This window comes from Anolis sagrei, chromosome 1 (assembly GCF_037176765.1).
Source record: "Anolis sagrei isolate rAnoSag1 chromosome 1, rAnoSag1.mat, whole genome shotgun sequence".
In the NCBI taxonomy this organism is placed as follows: Eukaryota; Metazoa; Chordata; class Lepidosauria; order Squamata; family Dactyloidae; genus Anolis; species Anolis sagrei.
The window spans coordinates 175034058-175051460 of record NC_090021.1 but is presented as its reverse complement, the minus strand read 5'-3'; the positions used below and the strand labels follow the sequence as shown (position 1 = coordinate 175051460).

The 17403-nt window shown below is 39.6% G+C and overlaps 1 protein-coding gene across 1 annotated transcript in view; it reads left to right on the top strand.

The window, feature by feature from the left end:
• Positions 1-17022, top strand: part of RAMP1 (receptor activity modifying protein 1) — a 65913-nt gene extending 48891 nt beyond the window's left edge. The window contains exon 3 of the mRNA XM_060781483.2: positions 15626-17022. Within this exon, the coding sequence (XP_060637466.2) occupies positions 15626-15881 (256 nt within the window). The 3' untranslated portion in view covers positions 15882-17022. The remainder of the gene's footprint in view (positions 1-15625) is intronic.
• The last annotated feature ends 381 nt before the right edge of the window (positions 17023-17403 follow it).

Sequence of the window (17403 nt, the reverse complement as noted above, 5' to 3'; positions counted from 1 at the left end):
CGTAGTTTTAAGATAAAAGATTTTTAACAGCCACCTCAAAGTGAGTGTGATATAAAGATGGCTTCATCTATTCCATAACATCTATGTTTTATTTTTTTATGTTCATAGGAAATGTAATCCAATTAAGAAAAGTTGTTTTCACCCCCATTCAAATGGCTGGAATAGTATTCCTGCCCCAGTAACATTTTGTTCCGGAGTCTGAATAGAACCAAACTTTTCCATAACTCAAAACAAACAATGTACATCAAGTAAACATGATTTTCAAACTCAAGTATTGTCACATATCATTGTGTTCACAAATGGTCCTGCAGACAAAGGACACTTTTAATAATCTAACAATACATTGAACTTTGTATGAGATTAAGAAATGTCCCAGGATAAGAAAGGCAATTCAGTTTTTTTCAAAATATTCCCAGATGAGGATTAATAGAGATAATACTCAGTTATTTTCCTCCTGCTGAAGTCAATGGTCTTTTTGTTACTCTTTTTTTTTTTTTTTGCATCTTTAAAGCATGTATTTCACCACATAATTTGGAATCATACTGAAATTATCAGCTCTGTAATGCTCTGTAATAATGTCAGGTCTGTACAGCTGAGCTTTTTTGTTCAGGCTATTGTGTCATTAATTTTTCATAAAAGATTACACTCCAAGCACTTGAATAATTAAGTAGAATCACTTTATTTTAAATGTGTTTTAATTTATTCCTACTTCAAGTTTATTTGCAAGGTCTTGGTCAGGCCCATAGCCAGGATTTTGTTTCGGGGGGGGGGGGGGGGCTGAATTTGGTTCGGGGGGGGGGGGGCTGAGTTTGAGTGAAAGAGGGTCTACCTTAGCAAACCTTTTGTATTGTTACCCTAATACCCCCATGCATATGGGATATATTGAGCATGGTGATCAGATCATGATATGAATAAACATAAAAGTTTAAATAATGTACCAGTAAGGCCTTCTTGCGGACTACCATGAGAATTTCGGGGGGGGGGGGGGCTGAAGCCCCTCAGCCCCCCCCCCCCCCCCAGCTACATGCCTATACAGAATCTATCTTGTCCATAACTTGGGCACTGTACGTACATACTTTTCATTCTGATGTGAAGTAAAAGGAATGCATTTACTACTTTTTCAAAGTTTTGTCAAAACTTACATTTAATTCATTTTTCTTTTTAATTAACAGTTTAAATAATGTACCAGTAAGGCCCCCCAAGCCTCCCCCCCCCCCCCGATGCTAGGAATCCAACAACATCTAGAGAGCACATATTTTGCATCAGCAAATGAATTATTAACTTAATTGTGGTCCTCTTTTGTTGCTTTCATGTCCTAAGCTTCCTCCTTTGTTTTCTGAGCATATTATCAAAACAGATTGCCGGGGGGGGGGGGGGGGCGCTTAGGATGTTTGGGGGCAGTAATCCCATGATTTATCAAGGACCAATTAACAATTTATACATTAATTTGAGGTGTAATATTTGTGTGAAGGCGTGAACAGTTCTGCTATGGAATATAGTACCTTTTTTCTCAGAACAATTAACACACATTCCCTAAAGAGGAAAAAAGGCACTGTGTGGGCCTGTTGCTCCCTTTTTGCTAGTTGTTGTGACATTATTAATGGACAAGGAAGGTAGGGAGAAGGAAGGATGGGATGTGGCAACAAACCAATACATGCCATACCGCCATAGCCACTCCCTCTGCCAAGAAATCCGCTCCAAACAATTCATTGTGGGAAGGAAGGAAACTTTACAGAACACAAATGTTAATAATAATGATGATTTATGACAAGTTTATGTGGTACAAAGGAAGGCTTTGTAGCTGGAGCGTCTGAGAGTATGCAGAATATATAGTGCTGTGTAAATCTGTCCACTTTCTATAGACAACAAGGTTATGAGATCACTGATTGGCAGTTACTTTACATTTGGACTCTTGCTCTGCTACCGTCATGCTAACTTCTGATTGATTTCAATGAAGACATGCCTCCTGGAGGGCAGTCAGAGAGCGCTTTTTACTCTGTTTTACTCTGTTTTATCTCAACCTCCACTTTGTGGGGTCCCAAGTTTTGGATAATGTAACTCTAAGGGTACATCTTTACTGCAGTTTGACACCACTTTAACTCCCATGGCTCAGTGCTATGGAATCATGGGAATTGTAGTTTTATAAGGCCATTCGCCTTATCTGCACCAAACTACACCTACCAGGATTCCATAGCATTGAGCCATGGGAGTTAGGGGTAGCAAACCATGTACCTTCATTCTGCAGAGTAGAGCCAGCTTTAGTGTGAAAGGAGTTTCCATTGTCTGAAAGCCCGAAGTTTCCAAAGTCTTCTGTGTGATCATGGCTACTAAGCCAGTAGGTAAAGGTAAAGATTTCCCCCTGACATTAAGTCCAGTCGTATCCGATGCTGGGGTGTGGTACTCATCTCCATTTGTAAGCTGAAGAGCTGACATTGTCCGTAAACACTTCCAAGGTCATGTGGCCAGCATGACTGTATGAAGCGCTGTTACCTTCCCATAGAAGTGGTATTTATTTATTTTATTTATTTAGAAGTTTTATATACCGGTCTTCTCACCTCCGAGGAGGGACTCAGGCCGGTTTACAACATGTGTTCATGTACAGTAATATAAAAAACAGCACAGTGTATCATCATTATACATGGTACCTATTGATTTACTCACATTTGCATGTTTTCGAACTGCTAAGTTGGCAGAAGCTGGGGCTAACAGCAGGAGCTCATGCCGCTCCCCGGATTCAAATCTGCGACCTTTCAGTCAGCAAGTTCATCATTTTAGTGCTTTAACCCACATCGCCACCGGTGGCTCCTGAAATACCATGGCATTTGGTGGCCAACTATCCTAACTATCTACTTAGTTCTGTTCCATTCATTCGACATGGTTGCAATGGAATTGCTAACCAATGTTATGAAACAAAGTAATGCTATAATTGTATAATTACATTGATTATGATAGCTTGTTAATCTGTTGACAATTTTATGTAGTTTGAATAGTGCTATGCCTTGCTGACATTTGCAATGCACTTGAGTACAAGCCAGAGTTTATGTGACCTGACAGGTTAAGGACATTTTCTTGCTTGTATGCAATGTGAAAAATGTCAAAAACAAAAGATCACTTTGCTTTCTTCCGGACATCCTAACAGCTGTTACAATGGCTGGGATTTCTGGGAGTTGAAGGCCAAAACACCTGGGGACCCACAGGTTGAGAACCACTGCATTAAGAGATCCTTACTGAGTGCAATGCCAAGAACAACCACCACAACAAAAGTGATGGTTCTTCTAATGCAGCAAGAGTGCAAATGCAAAATGAAACAAAAGCTCCAATATACATATATCATGTACAACTGTAGAGAAGTTGAAGAATTACTTGCTTTTCTGGCTGGGTCAAACAAAACAAATCCTAAATAAAGATGTGCAACTCTAGCACACATGTCAAAACATGGTAGATTGCTGCCTATGCTTTCATAATGCTGCAGCACACACTGATTCATCATTTCATGTTATGACCTAAACAAAAGCATTCACATTAAATTTTCAGAAGAATTCTATTTTACAGCTACATGGCATCTTATTGACAGATGGACTACATGACATTTCAAGATGCTGGAGTTTTTAAAGATTTTCTCCAAGAAATCTTTCCATTCCTGTCCGGAAGAAAGCAAAGTGATCTTTTGTTTTTGACATTTTTCACATTGCATACAAGCAAGAAAATGTCCTTAACCTGTCAGGTCACATAAACTCTGGCTTGTACTCAAGTGCATTGCAAATGTCAGCAAGGCATAGCACTATTCAAACTACATAAGATTGTCAACAGATTAACAAGCTATCATAATCAATGTAATTATACAATTATAGCATTACTTTGTTTCATAACATTGGTTAGCAATTCCATTGCAACCATGTCGAATGAATGGAACAGAACTAAGTAGATAGTTAGGATAGTTGGCCACCAAATGCCATGGTATTTCAGGAGCCACCGGTGGCGATGTGGGTTAAAGCACTAAAATGATGAACTTGCTGACTGAAAGGTCGCAGATTTGAATCCGGGGAGCGGCATGTTCTTGGCATTGCACTCAGTAAGGATCTCTTAATGCAGTGGTTCTCAACCTGTGGGTCCCCAGGTGTTTTGGCCTATGACTCCCAGAAATCCCAGCCATTGTAACAGCTGTTAGGATTTCTGGGAGTTGAAGGCCAAAACATCTGAAGAACCACAGGTTGAGAATCACTGTCTTAAGGCATTATTTTTATTTGTATTTTATTTATTTATTTAACTTTTATACCGCTACTCCCAATTTGGCTCGGAGCGGTTTACAGAAGCAGATTAAAACAATACAATTAGCTTTAAAAATAACAATAACAAAACAATAGGCGGTGAGAACAGGCATAGTCCGGGTTGTTCACCCGTCAAAAGCTTGCCGGGAAAGAAAAGTTTTACAGGCTTTCCGAAAAGCAAGTAGGTCTCAGATGGGTTTGGTACCTTGTAGTCATAAACACATTTTAGGACGTCTACATTACACTTCACAAATCATTGAATGAAAGAATTAGGAAATGGTTTTCTTTACATTCAAGCAGTGGCTTTAAAATTCTGACAATGGCAACCTCAGCTTCTCTCAGTTTAAATTAACAGTACTCATCCTGCTGCTGATCTGCCTCCCTCCCTATTTATTCAAGAGTAAAACTCTTGAATAGCTCCCAATCCCACAATGTTCCCAAGCAGGAAAGTGATTTGAAGGGGGGATTCTCCTCCCCCCCCCCTTTCTCCCTTGCTATTGCTAGGTTTTTCCCTTTTATATTTCATATTTACATTTGCATTTTTTGTTTTTAGAATCTGGAATTGTGCAAATTATGCTAACAGTAAAAACATCAGCAACAGTGGTAGTGTGGGTAGACTGAGGTACAAGGATATGCAGAAATATAATCATGAGACCATGAAAAGGTGAATTGGAACAGTTGTGATATCAAAGGTGCTCAACAGTTGTCAGAGACAGAGCAAATGTAGTAGAATAGCTGGTTTTTGTGTTAAAGTTCTTTGTGTCCAAGGGTGTCATCACATTAGGGAATTTTAGCATTCTAGGACGCTTGGAAGCCGGAGCCTGCTGGAACCCATCAGACGACGTAGGGCAGTGGTTCTCAACCTGGGGTCCCCAGATGTTTTTGGACTTCAACTCCCAGAAATCCTAACAGCTGATAAACTGACTAGGATTCCTGGGAGTTGTAGGCCAAAACACCTGGGGACCCACAGGTTGAGAACCACTGACGTTGGGGTACTTCTGGCAAGACTCAGTGCTTCCATGGAAGCATCCTAGGATGCTTCCCAGAGAACATGGGAGGCTTCCCATGTTCTCATTGAAAAGAATGGGGCTAGAGCAAGGGAAGCTGGGCGATGTGGTTCTCTCCCTCCCCCCCCCCCCCCGTGGGATGAGTAAGAGAGTGATGTGGGGTGCAGGGCAATAGGTTCCCCTGCTGTCCATCAGATTCACTATGATGCACAGATAATCATCCTGCTATCGCCCACCATGTGGACCTCAACATGATGAGGTCCAAAATACAGGTAAGAGTGGAAGGATTCATGCAGGACCTGGAGCTGACAAAATCATTTTCCCTATTGCTTGTAATAAAAGAAAATACCTTGAAAAGCGGAAGTAAAGTAAGATTCCATTCCTTCCCTGCCTTGGAAAGTTGGTAGAAATTGAGAAGTTAGTACAAAGGGATTTACACATTTAGAGAAGACCTCATCACTTTGAGGTCCCTAACGTGGCGACAACAGGGGAATTCACCAGGCAGTGTGGAAAATCCATGGAGCAGCAGTGAAAATTGTCATCCCGCAACCTGCATTGTTGCCTTCCCCATCACACGGGAAAGCATTGCCATCCAGCTTCCCTCCACACTGGTCCCTTTGAAAGCTATGAGAACATGGGTAGGATGGAGCCCTGCCAGAAGTAACCCTGCATCTCTGTCAGGCACTGTCTTGGCCCCCATCCTGGAAGCATCCAAGGACGGGGGCCTTGGATGCTTCAGAGATTTTATTCCCCATCTCCCTTCGCCCCTGGCTTAAGCTTGAGACAGAAAGAAATACTTGCATTAATTTTTCAGTTTTGCATTGAGTTTCTCAAACAATCTTTCCCAATTCAGGATGTATTGCACTCATTGAGCTTGAACCTCAGCTATGTTCCTTTTATATTTTATCTGATGTTTTTAATTGTTTGTGTTTTATTTGTAACTTTTTGGGCTTGTCCCTTATAAGCTGCCCCAAGTCCCCTTGGGGAGATGGTTGGTGGGGTATAAAAATAAAGTAATTATTATTATTTCCCCTTCCTTATAATCTCATCTCCTTATTCCTGCCCTGTCATGAGTTTACTGATTTTTACATGAATCCCAGGAAAAGAACCAAGGATCAGAATTCAGTCATTGGGCACAAATGGCGCTGGCAGCCAAGCCCTATGAGGAGCAGTTTAGGAAGTTGTATAAGTTTAGCGTAGCAAAGATAGCAAAGAGAAGATTGAAAGGGGACATGGTACTCATGTTTAAATATTTGAAAGTGTGTCTCATTGAAGATAGAACAAGTTTGTTTTCTGCTGTTCCAGAGATTAGGATACAGAGCAACAAATTCAAACTACAGGGAAAGAGATTCCACCTAAGCATCAGGAAGACCTTCCTGGTGGTAAGAGCTATTCAACACTGGTGTAAGTGGAGTCTCCTTCTTTGGAGGTTTTTCAACAGAAACTGAATGGCCATTTGTCAAGAATGCTTGGATTGTTTGTCCCTGATTGGCATAATGGGGTTAGCCTGGATGGATGGCTTTTGTGATTTCTGTGTTTCTGTCTCTAAGGGAATAACCGGGATGCTATACTGAAGGCTCACCTAGATGCAAAGAAGACAAAGATCATAACAGTCTGCATTTGCAGTATTTTGAATGGTGTGATTTAAGTGTTGCAATAGCCCATTATGCAAACCATCGTGATTATGGAGTTAATAAAAAACAAAAATCCACGAGAAAACCTGCTTGGAAATGTCAATTCTACTGGTTCTCCCATTTTGCTAATATATATCTTACCTACAGTCAGCTCCCCACTTTTTTTAAAAAGAAATTTTATTAAATTTTATATAGAATACAACGAAAGAGTGAGAACAATTAGGTATAGAAAAGTAAAGAAAAAAAGAGAGGGAAAGGCCAATAAAGTAAGAAGTAAAAAAGATATCCTAAATAAAACCCTTTAAAAAAAACTACAAGAATACATCCACACACAAAAAATGGAAAAAAGAAAAAGAAAAGAAAAAAGAAAAAAAGTGACTTCCATTCCATCTTCTTGAATAAAATATTCTTATTATTCAAAAATATATTTTTTTATTAAAGATAATGAAATTGTCTCTCTTGTTTTTTATATTCGCAAATTGTCCAGATAGTCATGAAGATTGTCCCAATTCGTTCTTTTTATTATCATGCCTGTATTTTTCTTCAACAAAAAAAGTCAGTTTGTCCATGTCCTTTATTTCTCTGATTTTTTCCACCCAATCCTGTACGGGTGGTACTGAGTCTTGCTTCCACTCTCTAGCAAAAACAATTCTAGCGGTGGTCTTTGTATATGTAAAAAGTTTGCCCTCTTGTTCTGTCAATTGTAAATCCAAATCTGTAAAACCTAACAAGTAATACTTTGGTTTTCTTGTAAAAGTTCTTTTTAAGATCTTTTGTGTCTCTTCATGAATTACCCTCCAAAACTTTACTGCTTCTTTACAAGTCCACCACATGTGGTAGAAGGAACCCACTTGTTCTGAACATTTCCAACACTTATCAGAAACTGTTTTATACATTTTAGCAAGTTGTTTCGGTGTGGTATACCATCTGTGGAACATTTTTATCCAATTTTCTTTTAAGTCCGTTGCATATGTATATTTTATTTTTTTGTTCCACATCTGTTCCCACTCCCTCATTTGAATTGGTCTTCTTATATTTTGAGCCCATTTTGTCATACAGTTTTTAACCTGTTCTTTTTCAGTCAGCCAGAAAAGCAATATATTATAAATATTTGATATTACTTTCTTTTCCAATTTTAAAATTTTATCCCATGCTGTTTCCTCCCAGGAAAATCCAATTTTTTTATCTTGATTGTAATATTCTTTAATTTGCTTATAATGTAACCAAGTAATATTAGAAAATTTTTGTTTTAGTTCCTCATAAGACTTGATATTGTTCGTAGCTTTATTTAACAAATCTTTGTAGGTTGGCCGTTTTCTCCATACTAAAAGTCTTCGCTGATTTGCTTCCATGGGAGAGACCCATAAAGTGTCTTTTATATTTTTGCCATACTCTTAATAGGGATGCTCTCACAAAATGGTTACCAAAACTCTTTTCTTTCTTTTCCCATTCGTACCATAAATAAGCATGCTATCCTACTCTTAGATCATTTCCTTCTATATTTAAAAAATCTTCTTTATTCAACAATATCCAATCTTTTATCCATAACAACGCACATGCGCCGTGATATGCTTTAAAATCCGGGAGGCCCAGACCTCCTCTATCAATCAAATTATCATACTTTATTCTTGGTCTTCCTCCAGCCCATATAAATTTCAGTATTTCTTTTTTCCATTTTATAAAAAGTGTTTGACTTCTGATTATTGGGAGGTTTTGAAAAAGGAACATCAATTTTGGTAAAACATTCATCTTAATCAAAGATATACGGCCTAAAAGTGACAACTTCAGATATTTCCACTTTTGTAAGTCCTTTTGTATTTTTTCCAGACTTCTTCATAATTATTCTTTAATAGTTGTCCACTTTTAATAGTTGTCCACTTTTAATAGTTGTCCACTTTTAACACTATTAGGGGCACAGGATCCCCACGAGAGTGAAAAACTACAAATAATAATATTGCTTTTTTAAATAAAAAAATCACTAGCTCATCCAGCAGACACTATGGTTTTTGACTTACACACAAGTATATATGGCAGTTAAATCTAAACCACCACTTTCCTTAGCATATTAACATATTAAATTTTATGCTGGGTTTGTTATCTGGAAATATCCTTTTACCATTTCACAAATGGTATTTTATTTCTTATTATCAGGATTATTTTGAAAATAAAATAACAGCCTTTGCAGGACATACCACAGTTCTTCCCAGAAAAGATAAATCCAACTGCCCTCATTTTTCTAAATCTTTCCTAATTTATTTCCAGAATTCCTGTTTATTATTGTTCTTTGTAATCCCTTTTAAATCTTAAACTAAAGCAGTTGTTTCATTTTTCTCCCCAAAGACAAATTCTTGTTCAACAGTTTTGTTTTCTCACAGTTCACTTTGAAACGAGAACAAGCCTCAAACACCTCCAAGAGAGCTTTTATTGACTCAACAGGGTTTTGTGTAGTTATCACAAGGTCATCCGCAGCCCTGCAAATTGTGCTAAAGGAATTCTATTTTTAATCATGGGAGCATCAGTTACTTAAAACTGAGATTAAATACTCCGAAGAATGTAATGTGCTTGACAAATAGGAACAACCTTTTATGAAAAGTTTAGGTTTAGTCATAGGTTTGTCGTTTACTTAAAATAGAAATGAAATAACTCCAAAGAAAATGTACAGAACTAAAACTTGTATATTTACTTGGGAAGTCCACCAAATTTGATTGTGCTTATTGCTAAGGGTTACACTCCAATACACACTACAATGTGTCATCATTTTGGGCAGTTGAATAGACCTGTATAGGATTGCATCATTTTTTTTTAATTTCTAAAGCTCATTGGTGATTTCTCTGCAAAATATTCAGTAATTGATGAAACAAAGTGTTAACACTATGGCCAAGATCCTGCCTCACTTGGAGAATTGCCAATCTTGAGCCTTTTTCCTCTCCCCATGTGGATACTTCGCCAGTGCCTCCCAAATATGACAAGGGGTACATCTACACTGTAAATATAATGCAGTTTGATATCATTTTAACGGCCATGGCTCTATTGCTCTGGGATTATGGTTGTTGTAGTTTTGTAAAGTCTTTCTCCTTCTCTGCCAAAAAATTATGGTGTCTCACCAGGCTATATCTCCCAAGATTTCGCATCATTTACAGTGGTGTCGAACTTCATTAATCCTGCAGTGTAGATGCACCTTACTTACTTACTTACTTACTTAGGCGATCCCTCGTTTTCCGAGGAGGATTGTCTTCCAATATTCTTGTGGGTCCGTATGTGGCTGTGGAGCCCTATTCTTGCTCTGCATCTTCTTCCGCAGTGAGGGCATTGGTTTCCAGGTGGAAGGCGGTCTCAGTCGAGGTTGGCTTGACGCACCTTTCTCTTAGCATGCTTCTCCCTTTCGCCCTCCATTCGTGCCTCTTCAAATTGTGCAGCACTGCTGGTCACAGCTGACCTCCAGCTGGAGTGCTCAAGGGCCAGGGCTCCCCAGTTCTCAATGTCTCTCCCAGAGTTTTTAAGGTTGGCTTTGAGCCCATTTTAAATCTCTTTTCCTGTCCTCCAACATTCTGTTTTCCGTTCTTGAGTTCGGAGTAGAGCAACTGCTTTGGGAGACAGTGGTCGGGCATCCGGACAACGTGGCCGGTCCAGCGGAGTTGGTGGCAGAGGACCATCGCTTCAGTGCTGGTGGTCTTTGCTTCTTCCAGCACGCTGATGTTTGTCCGCCTGTCTTCCCAAGAGATTTGCAGGATTTTCCGGAGGCAGCACTGATGGAATCGTTCCAGGAGTTGCATGTGACGTCTGTAGACAGTCCAAGTCTCACAGGCATATAGCAGGGTTGGGAGGACAATAGCTCTATAAACAAGCACCTTGGTATCCCTACGGATGTCACGGTCCTCAAACACTCTCTGCTTCATTCGGAAAAATGCTGCGCTCGCAGAGCTCAGGCGGTGTTGTAGTAGATGCACCTAATGTAATGGCCTCTGGAGAAGGGAAGGCGACTAACCTTCATTTGGCTGTGTTCGAGCAATCAGACACATAGCAATAAGGGCCATCTCCAGAAGCAGATGGGAGGTCCTCAGGTCTGGCAGTGGTAGAAACATAGATGGGTGCTCATCTTTCACTATCCATTTGATATGTCTCCCAAAGGAGAGTAATTGAGAGTTAGGTGACTCTAAACGTAACATGTTTTACCTCAGCCTCAGAAACAGAAATCTATTTAGTTCTTACCTGTGAGCTGTCTTCAATGACGACAGCATTAACATGAGACAACATGAAGCTTCTTCAGATCAGTCATCATTTCCAGTTTAATGTGATTTCCAGCTTGCTTCCTTATAGTCATACTTCTGCACACATCAGTTGTTTGGGATACAGGGCCTCAAAGAAAAGTGAATGGTTTCCAAGCAACAGAAGATGCACGACAGACCTCAGCACTGTTTGTTCTTTTCAGTCCTGATAATCCCTTCCCTGCTGGCATTCACCTGTAAGTCAGTCTCTGTAGGAGCCATCAGGATCTGGAGCAAAGCATGCTTGCATCTTATTTGTAGGCAGGAAAGTCACACAGCAGTTAAATGTATTAACTGGGACCGCTGCAGAAATGCATGCAGCATCTTCTGTATGTCTGAGACCACTTTTCCTTTAGAATGTATGCTAATATAAGTCCCAAAGTAGACAATGGCATAAACAGGTTTGTTGATCAAAACAGGGGACTTTTAGATAATTTTGTTACAGTATGACGCCTCATGATAAATTACGATTGTATGATATTTTATAGCAGGGGTCCTCAAACTATTGCCCGGGGGCCGGATAAGGCCCTCCAAGGTCATTTACCCGGCCCTTGCTCAGGGTCAACCTAAGTCTGAAACGACTTGAAAGCGCACAACAACAACAACAACAATCCTATCTCATCGCCAAAAGCAGGCCCACACTTCCCACTGAAATACTAATACGTTTATATTTGTTAAAATTGCTCTTCATTTTAATTAATGTATTGTTTTAAGTGGGTTTTTTTGCACTACAAGTAAGATATGTGCAGTGTGCACAGGAATTCATTCATTTTTTTTTTCCAAATTATAATTCAGCCCTCCAACAGTTTGAGGGACTGTGACCTCGCCCTCTGTTTAAAAAGTTTGAGGACCCCTGCTTTGTAGCCTGGCCATTGCTAAAACAATGCTTTGAGTCTAAGTATGAAATGAAAGGGGGATGTTTAAGGGATTTTGAAATAGTAGCATCAGCTTGGATGCTATTGAAAAAAAAGTCAATGGGATTTTGGCCTGCATAAATAGGAGCATAGTGTATAAATATGTGAGAGGAAGCCACAGGGAGGAAGGAGCAAGCTTGTTTTCTGCTTCCTGGGAGACTAGGACGCGGAACAATGGCTTCAAATTACAAGAAAGGAGATTCCATCTGAACATGAGGAAGAACTTCCTGACTGTGAGAACCGTTCAGCAGTGGAACTCTCTGCCCCGGAGTGTGGTGGAGGCTCCTTCTTTGGAAGCTCTTAAACAGAGGCTGGATGGCCATCTGTCAGGGGTGATTTGAATGCAATATTCCTGCTTCTTGGCAGGAAGTTGGACTGGATGGCCCATGAGGTCTCTTCCAACCCTATGATTCTATATTATGAAATCTTATTTATTTCCCTATCTTTTTCTAACCTGACTTCTGCTTTCGGAGATCTTTTAAAAACAACATCTCACAAAGCAAGCAAATATGCTTTTTGTCTCTCATTTGCATTTTTTTTTTTTTGCTTTAAATGATAAGTATCAACTACATGTTTTATCACAGGAATAAATCAGTACATAACAATTCTAAATCTCTAAAATTAGATTTAAAAAGGTCAGTGTTCAACCTTGTATTTTAAAAAGCTCTAACATAAAAACAGTTATAAAAGCATAGCTACCTCTCAGTTAATTGCTTGTATGTCATATTTGAGGTTTTAACCTGCTGTTTGAAAAGCAGAATGATTTGGACCTTTCACTTGCTTTTAGAAAGTAATCGCTGAGGTCCTCGATCCCTGTAAGAAAGATCTTCCTTCCTGGATTAGTCAGCATTGCTTGTGAAGGCTGCAGACAGAAATGCATGTTTTAATAGAAGGACATTGGTGATTATATGTTTTAATGGTTTTTGTATGGTTTTATAATGTTTTAAATGTTTTAATTGTATTTTGTGGAATGTTATGGCATTGAATTGCTGCCAAGTTGTGAGCAGCCTTGAGTTGCCTTTGGGCTTGAGAAAGGCGGGATAGAAATATTGTAAATAAACAATATTATAAAGCAGAAGGGGCATGTTGACTTGAGTGCAGGCCCGTAGCCAGCCCCCCCCCCCCCCCAAATTCTCAGGGTGGTCCGCGAGAAGGCCTTACTGGTACATTATTTAAACTGTTACGTTTATTCATATCATGATCTGATCACCATGCTCAGTATATCCCATATGTATGGGGGTATTGGGGTAATGATACAAAAGGTTTGCTGGGATAGATCTTGAGCCCCACCCCCACCCCCCGCCGAATCAAACTCAGCCCCCCACCCCCAAATCAAAATCCTGGCTCCGTGCCTGCTTGAGTGAATCCCAACTTTAAAGCTAGCCCTGTATGTAGAAGTAGATGAATCTTTCTTAACTCATTTTCTAGCTCCCCAGGATGTTTTTTCCACTACATAACTAGCACCTCCCTCCCTTCTCATGTACCTATTGTTTGCTCAGTGGTCATGCCCTTGTATAAGTAGCATTGGAACATATGTGCAAAGGGGACATAAGCACTTCTATCTTCCTTGCAAGGGAGGGACAGGCCATGAGAAGGAAACTTTGCATTGTTTATCACAAATAGCAATGCCATTGCTCACATAATGACTAGGACCTGGTGGTAACATGAGCCAGCACATTTTGAACCACTTGTAAGGATCTCTGCACTCCATAGTTTATTGGACCTAATTTAAGAACTGAGTCAGAAGAGCACAAATTAGCAATTATTGTTTGTTTTCTCTATTATATAGTTTCTAATATTTGCTTCTCCTTCCTATTGAAACAGCTAAGCACATGGAGTAGGAAGCTTCCAGACAATAAAAGAGCTTTTCTTTCACGTAGTCTCACCAAAGGACTGGCTGGATAGCCATATGTTAGGGGTGTTTGGGGTTGAACTGGATGGTCCATGTGGTCTCTTCCAACTCTACAATCTAAGCTACATGGCTGAACCAATTGTTATTATTATTATTATTATTATTATTATTATTATTATTATTTCGAGCATTTCTACCCCGCCCTTCTCAACCCCCGAAGGGGGACTCAGGGTGGCTTACAAAAGGCACAGTTCGATGCCAGCGATACACATAGTAAGATAAAATACATAGCAGCAACAATTATAAAATAATTAAAACAATCCAGTTATACATTACAACTAATAAAAACCAATCTAGTGATCAGCGTTCGCCAATCTCAAAATCCGTAAGTTCATTCCGCATTGTCATAATCCTATCCAGTTCTAGTTATCATTGTTCTTTGTCTGTCTGCCAGATTACCCAAAGGCCCGGTCCCAAATCCATGTTTTTAGTTTCCTTCTAAAAGAGAGGAGGGATGTCGATGACCTAATTTCCCTGGGAAGCTAATTCCACAGGCAAGGGGCCACCACCGGGAAGGCCCTGCTCCTCGTCCCCACCAACCTCACTTGTGATAGAGGTGGAGCCGAGAGCAGGGCCTCCCAGAAGATCTTAAACTCTGAGGTGGGACATAAGAGGAGATGCGTTCGGACAAATACGCTGGGCCGGAGCCTTATAGAGAACCAACAAAACTCATACCCAGTTCCTATCTTTTTCTTTAGATCTGTTGGGAGCAGAGAACAGACATCACCTTCCCATATCTCCAGCATGTACATCCTTATATGAATCTAGAGACACTGATTGTCTGAGGCCAAACCTAGCACTGTGCTAATGCAAATTTCTAGCATGGCCCTTTGTTAAAGCTCACTAAGGACAAAAAGTCAGTTGCTCCTCACCTTAAATATTCCAGCTCTCCAGGGTTCCCTAAATCTGAAGATTTTGGATACGGCTCCTCCCCTTTAAAATATTAGTCATCTTTGGATTTCCTAGCTGAATTACACTTCTGACCATTTCGCACATTATTTTGCATCCCCACAATACTTTAAGTGTCAAATGTCATGTGCAGTGTGGGTGGTGCCAGGGTCAGGTATGACTGTGTGAAGCTCTGCTGTGTTTGCGATCAAACTTTGCATCTTTTTTTTCCTTCAAATATTTTTATTGGTTTTCTTAGAATACATCAATACATCAATACCTTCAATAATCTTATCTTCCATCCTCAATTCATTACATCAACCAAAGTGTATATATATCTTGTATACTTTTTCCCCCTCACCTCTGTGCCCCCCCCCCCTTCCGAGCCACTTCAATTTGCATTCTCTTTCCAAAATACCATTTCTTCTTGTGGAAGTAATTTCCCGTCTACTTCTTTTAAGCCATTCTCAATAAATTTTCCCCAAACTTTATCAAAATCATTTTCCTTCCATACCCCTTTCCTGACTCTTAACCTACATGTTAATTTACCATTTATTGCTATTTTCCATAATTCTTTATACCATTCTTCAATTGATATGTTTATTTTACCTTTCCAATTCTTCGCTATCAGTAATCTTGCTGCGGTTAAACTTTGCTTCTGTATAATGTGTGAAATGTCCCTTAATGGTTGCACCAACACATGTTCTTCTAACCAGTCTCCTTTTTCTCTTTTTCAGCTGGTATGGGGAACTTACCAACTGTACTTTCCTGGTAGCTGCAAAACTGGACTGTTACTGGCCAAACCAGCTGGTGGACGAGTTCTTTGTGGCAATTCACAAGCACTACTTCAAAAACTGTGCTGTCTCGGGAAGGGCTTTGAGAGATCCTCCGAACTCCATTTTGTGCCCCTTTATTGTGGTGCCCATTTTTGTCACTCTGCTTATGACGGCACTGGTTGTATGGCGGAGCAAACGCAGTGAAGGCATTGTTTAGATGTCTTCCACACTTGGTATGCCATGGCAAGATCTGCATCTGTTTGTAAAGAAGTACCCCAAAGTCTCCAGCCTTCAGTTTCAGGGAACCCCAGGGAGTTGGAATTGGACACTAGATGATCTGTAGTGAGGAACAGTTTTGTTACTCTTCCTGTGAAGATGCCGACAGCAAAAAATACTGTCCAATGATAGATTGCATCTTGAAAAAGAGGCGATAACCATTAATATGATCTGGATAATAACTGTGTTGTGGAAGCTAAGAAATGCACCAGGGACTAAACCGCACTTCTATATATCTGAAGCCCTCTTATGCAGCCATCATTTAGTCATGCTGGACAGATCTTCTCTAGGTTCTCTCTTTCCATTCTTCAAATTGCTTTCCCCTTTTGGTTACCTCTGGTTGCCTCTTAATGTTGTTCTGCTGTCCTTTTGTCTGTACTCAGCCATACACACTTCCTTTGTGAAAGTAGGCCGTTCCCTAGGTTGGGCAATTCATCAATAAACAAAAAACTTTGCTGGATTTACATTATAGGCTTAAACATAGTTATAAGGCCTGACTAGAGTAAGTCTGTTGAATCAATGATATTGCAGAAGCGGTGTGACTTGCCAAATTTCTATTGATTGAATAGATCCTTTAGTTGGAACTAAAGAGCTCTGCACTGTTTAGAAGTGTGTCTTGCCTCAGATCTATTTTGTGACACAGAGAACCATAATTTATTTATTTAACAAAAGTGAATGCAAGTTGCAGTATGCATTTTAGTATTATTTTGTGAAGGAAAGAAGGGATTAGCGGAGCAATAATTTCCAGATTTTTGCCTAAACAAGCATAAGGTACATAAGGTGATAAAAAACCCTAATTTTTCATACTGTACGTGTGTGCAGAAGGGAGGAAAGAATTGAGGTACTAATTCGGGTATGTTCACACTGTGTTGTAATTGACTTTTTTTTGGTAATAAATTCAGGTGCAAATCACACAAAGCTAGCTGTGCAGACATTTACTGACTGACAAGGGAGCGGGGCGTGGAGGAAAGAACTAATATATTGCTGTGTATGTATTTTGCTGAATATTAACCACACAATGTATTTTTGTGAGATACTATTCTATAAGCTTATTTTAAATTAAAACATAACTTGAGAAATTGGCACTGACTGTTTCTGAATGTCAGTTATGATGAATGAAATGCCTGACTATGTGATCTAGCACGGGTTGTAACAGCAAATGGCAGGTGGCTGGTAAAGTATTTTGCATCTCTACCAAAAGGCTTTTAAATAAAGTAGTCGTGGATTGTAGCTATCTTCTGTGAAGTGATGCTCACACACAGCAGGGCATCTCTTCCGCATCCTTTTCTGTGTACATGCATAAGCACGCTTATTTAAAACACATAATGAAATCAAATGTCAAATTACAATTTTATTGTTCTTTTAAATAGCTGAATTCAGGCTCTGTATTTGAGAAAGGCTTGCTGTTGCTGTAGCAACAGATACCAACATCTTTATGTAATATTAAAAGGCAACCAAACATA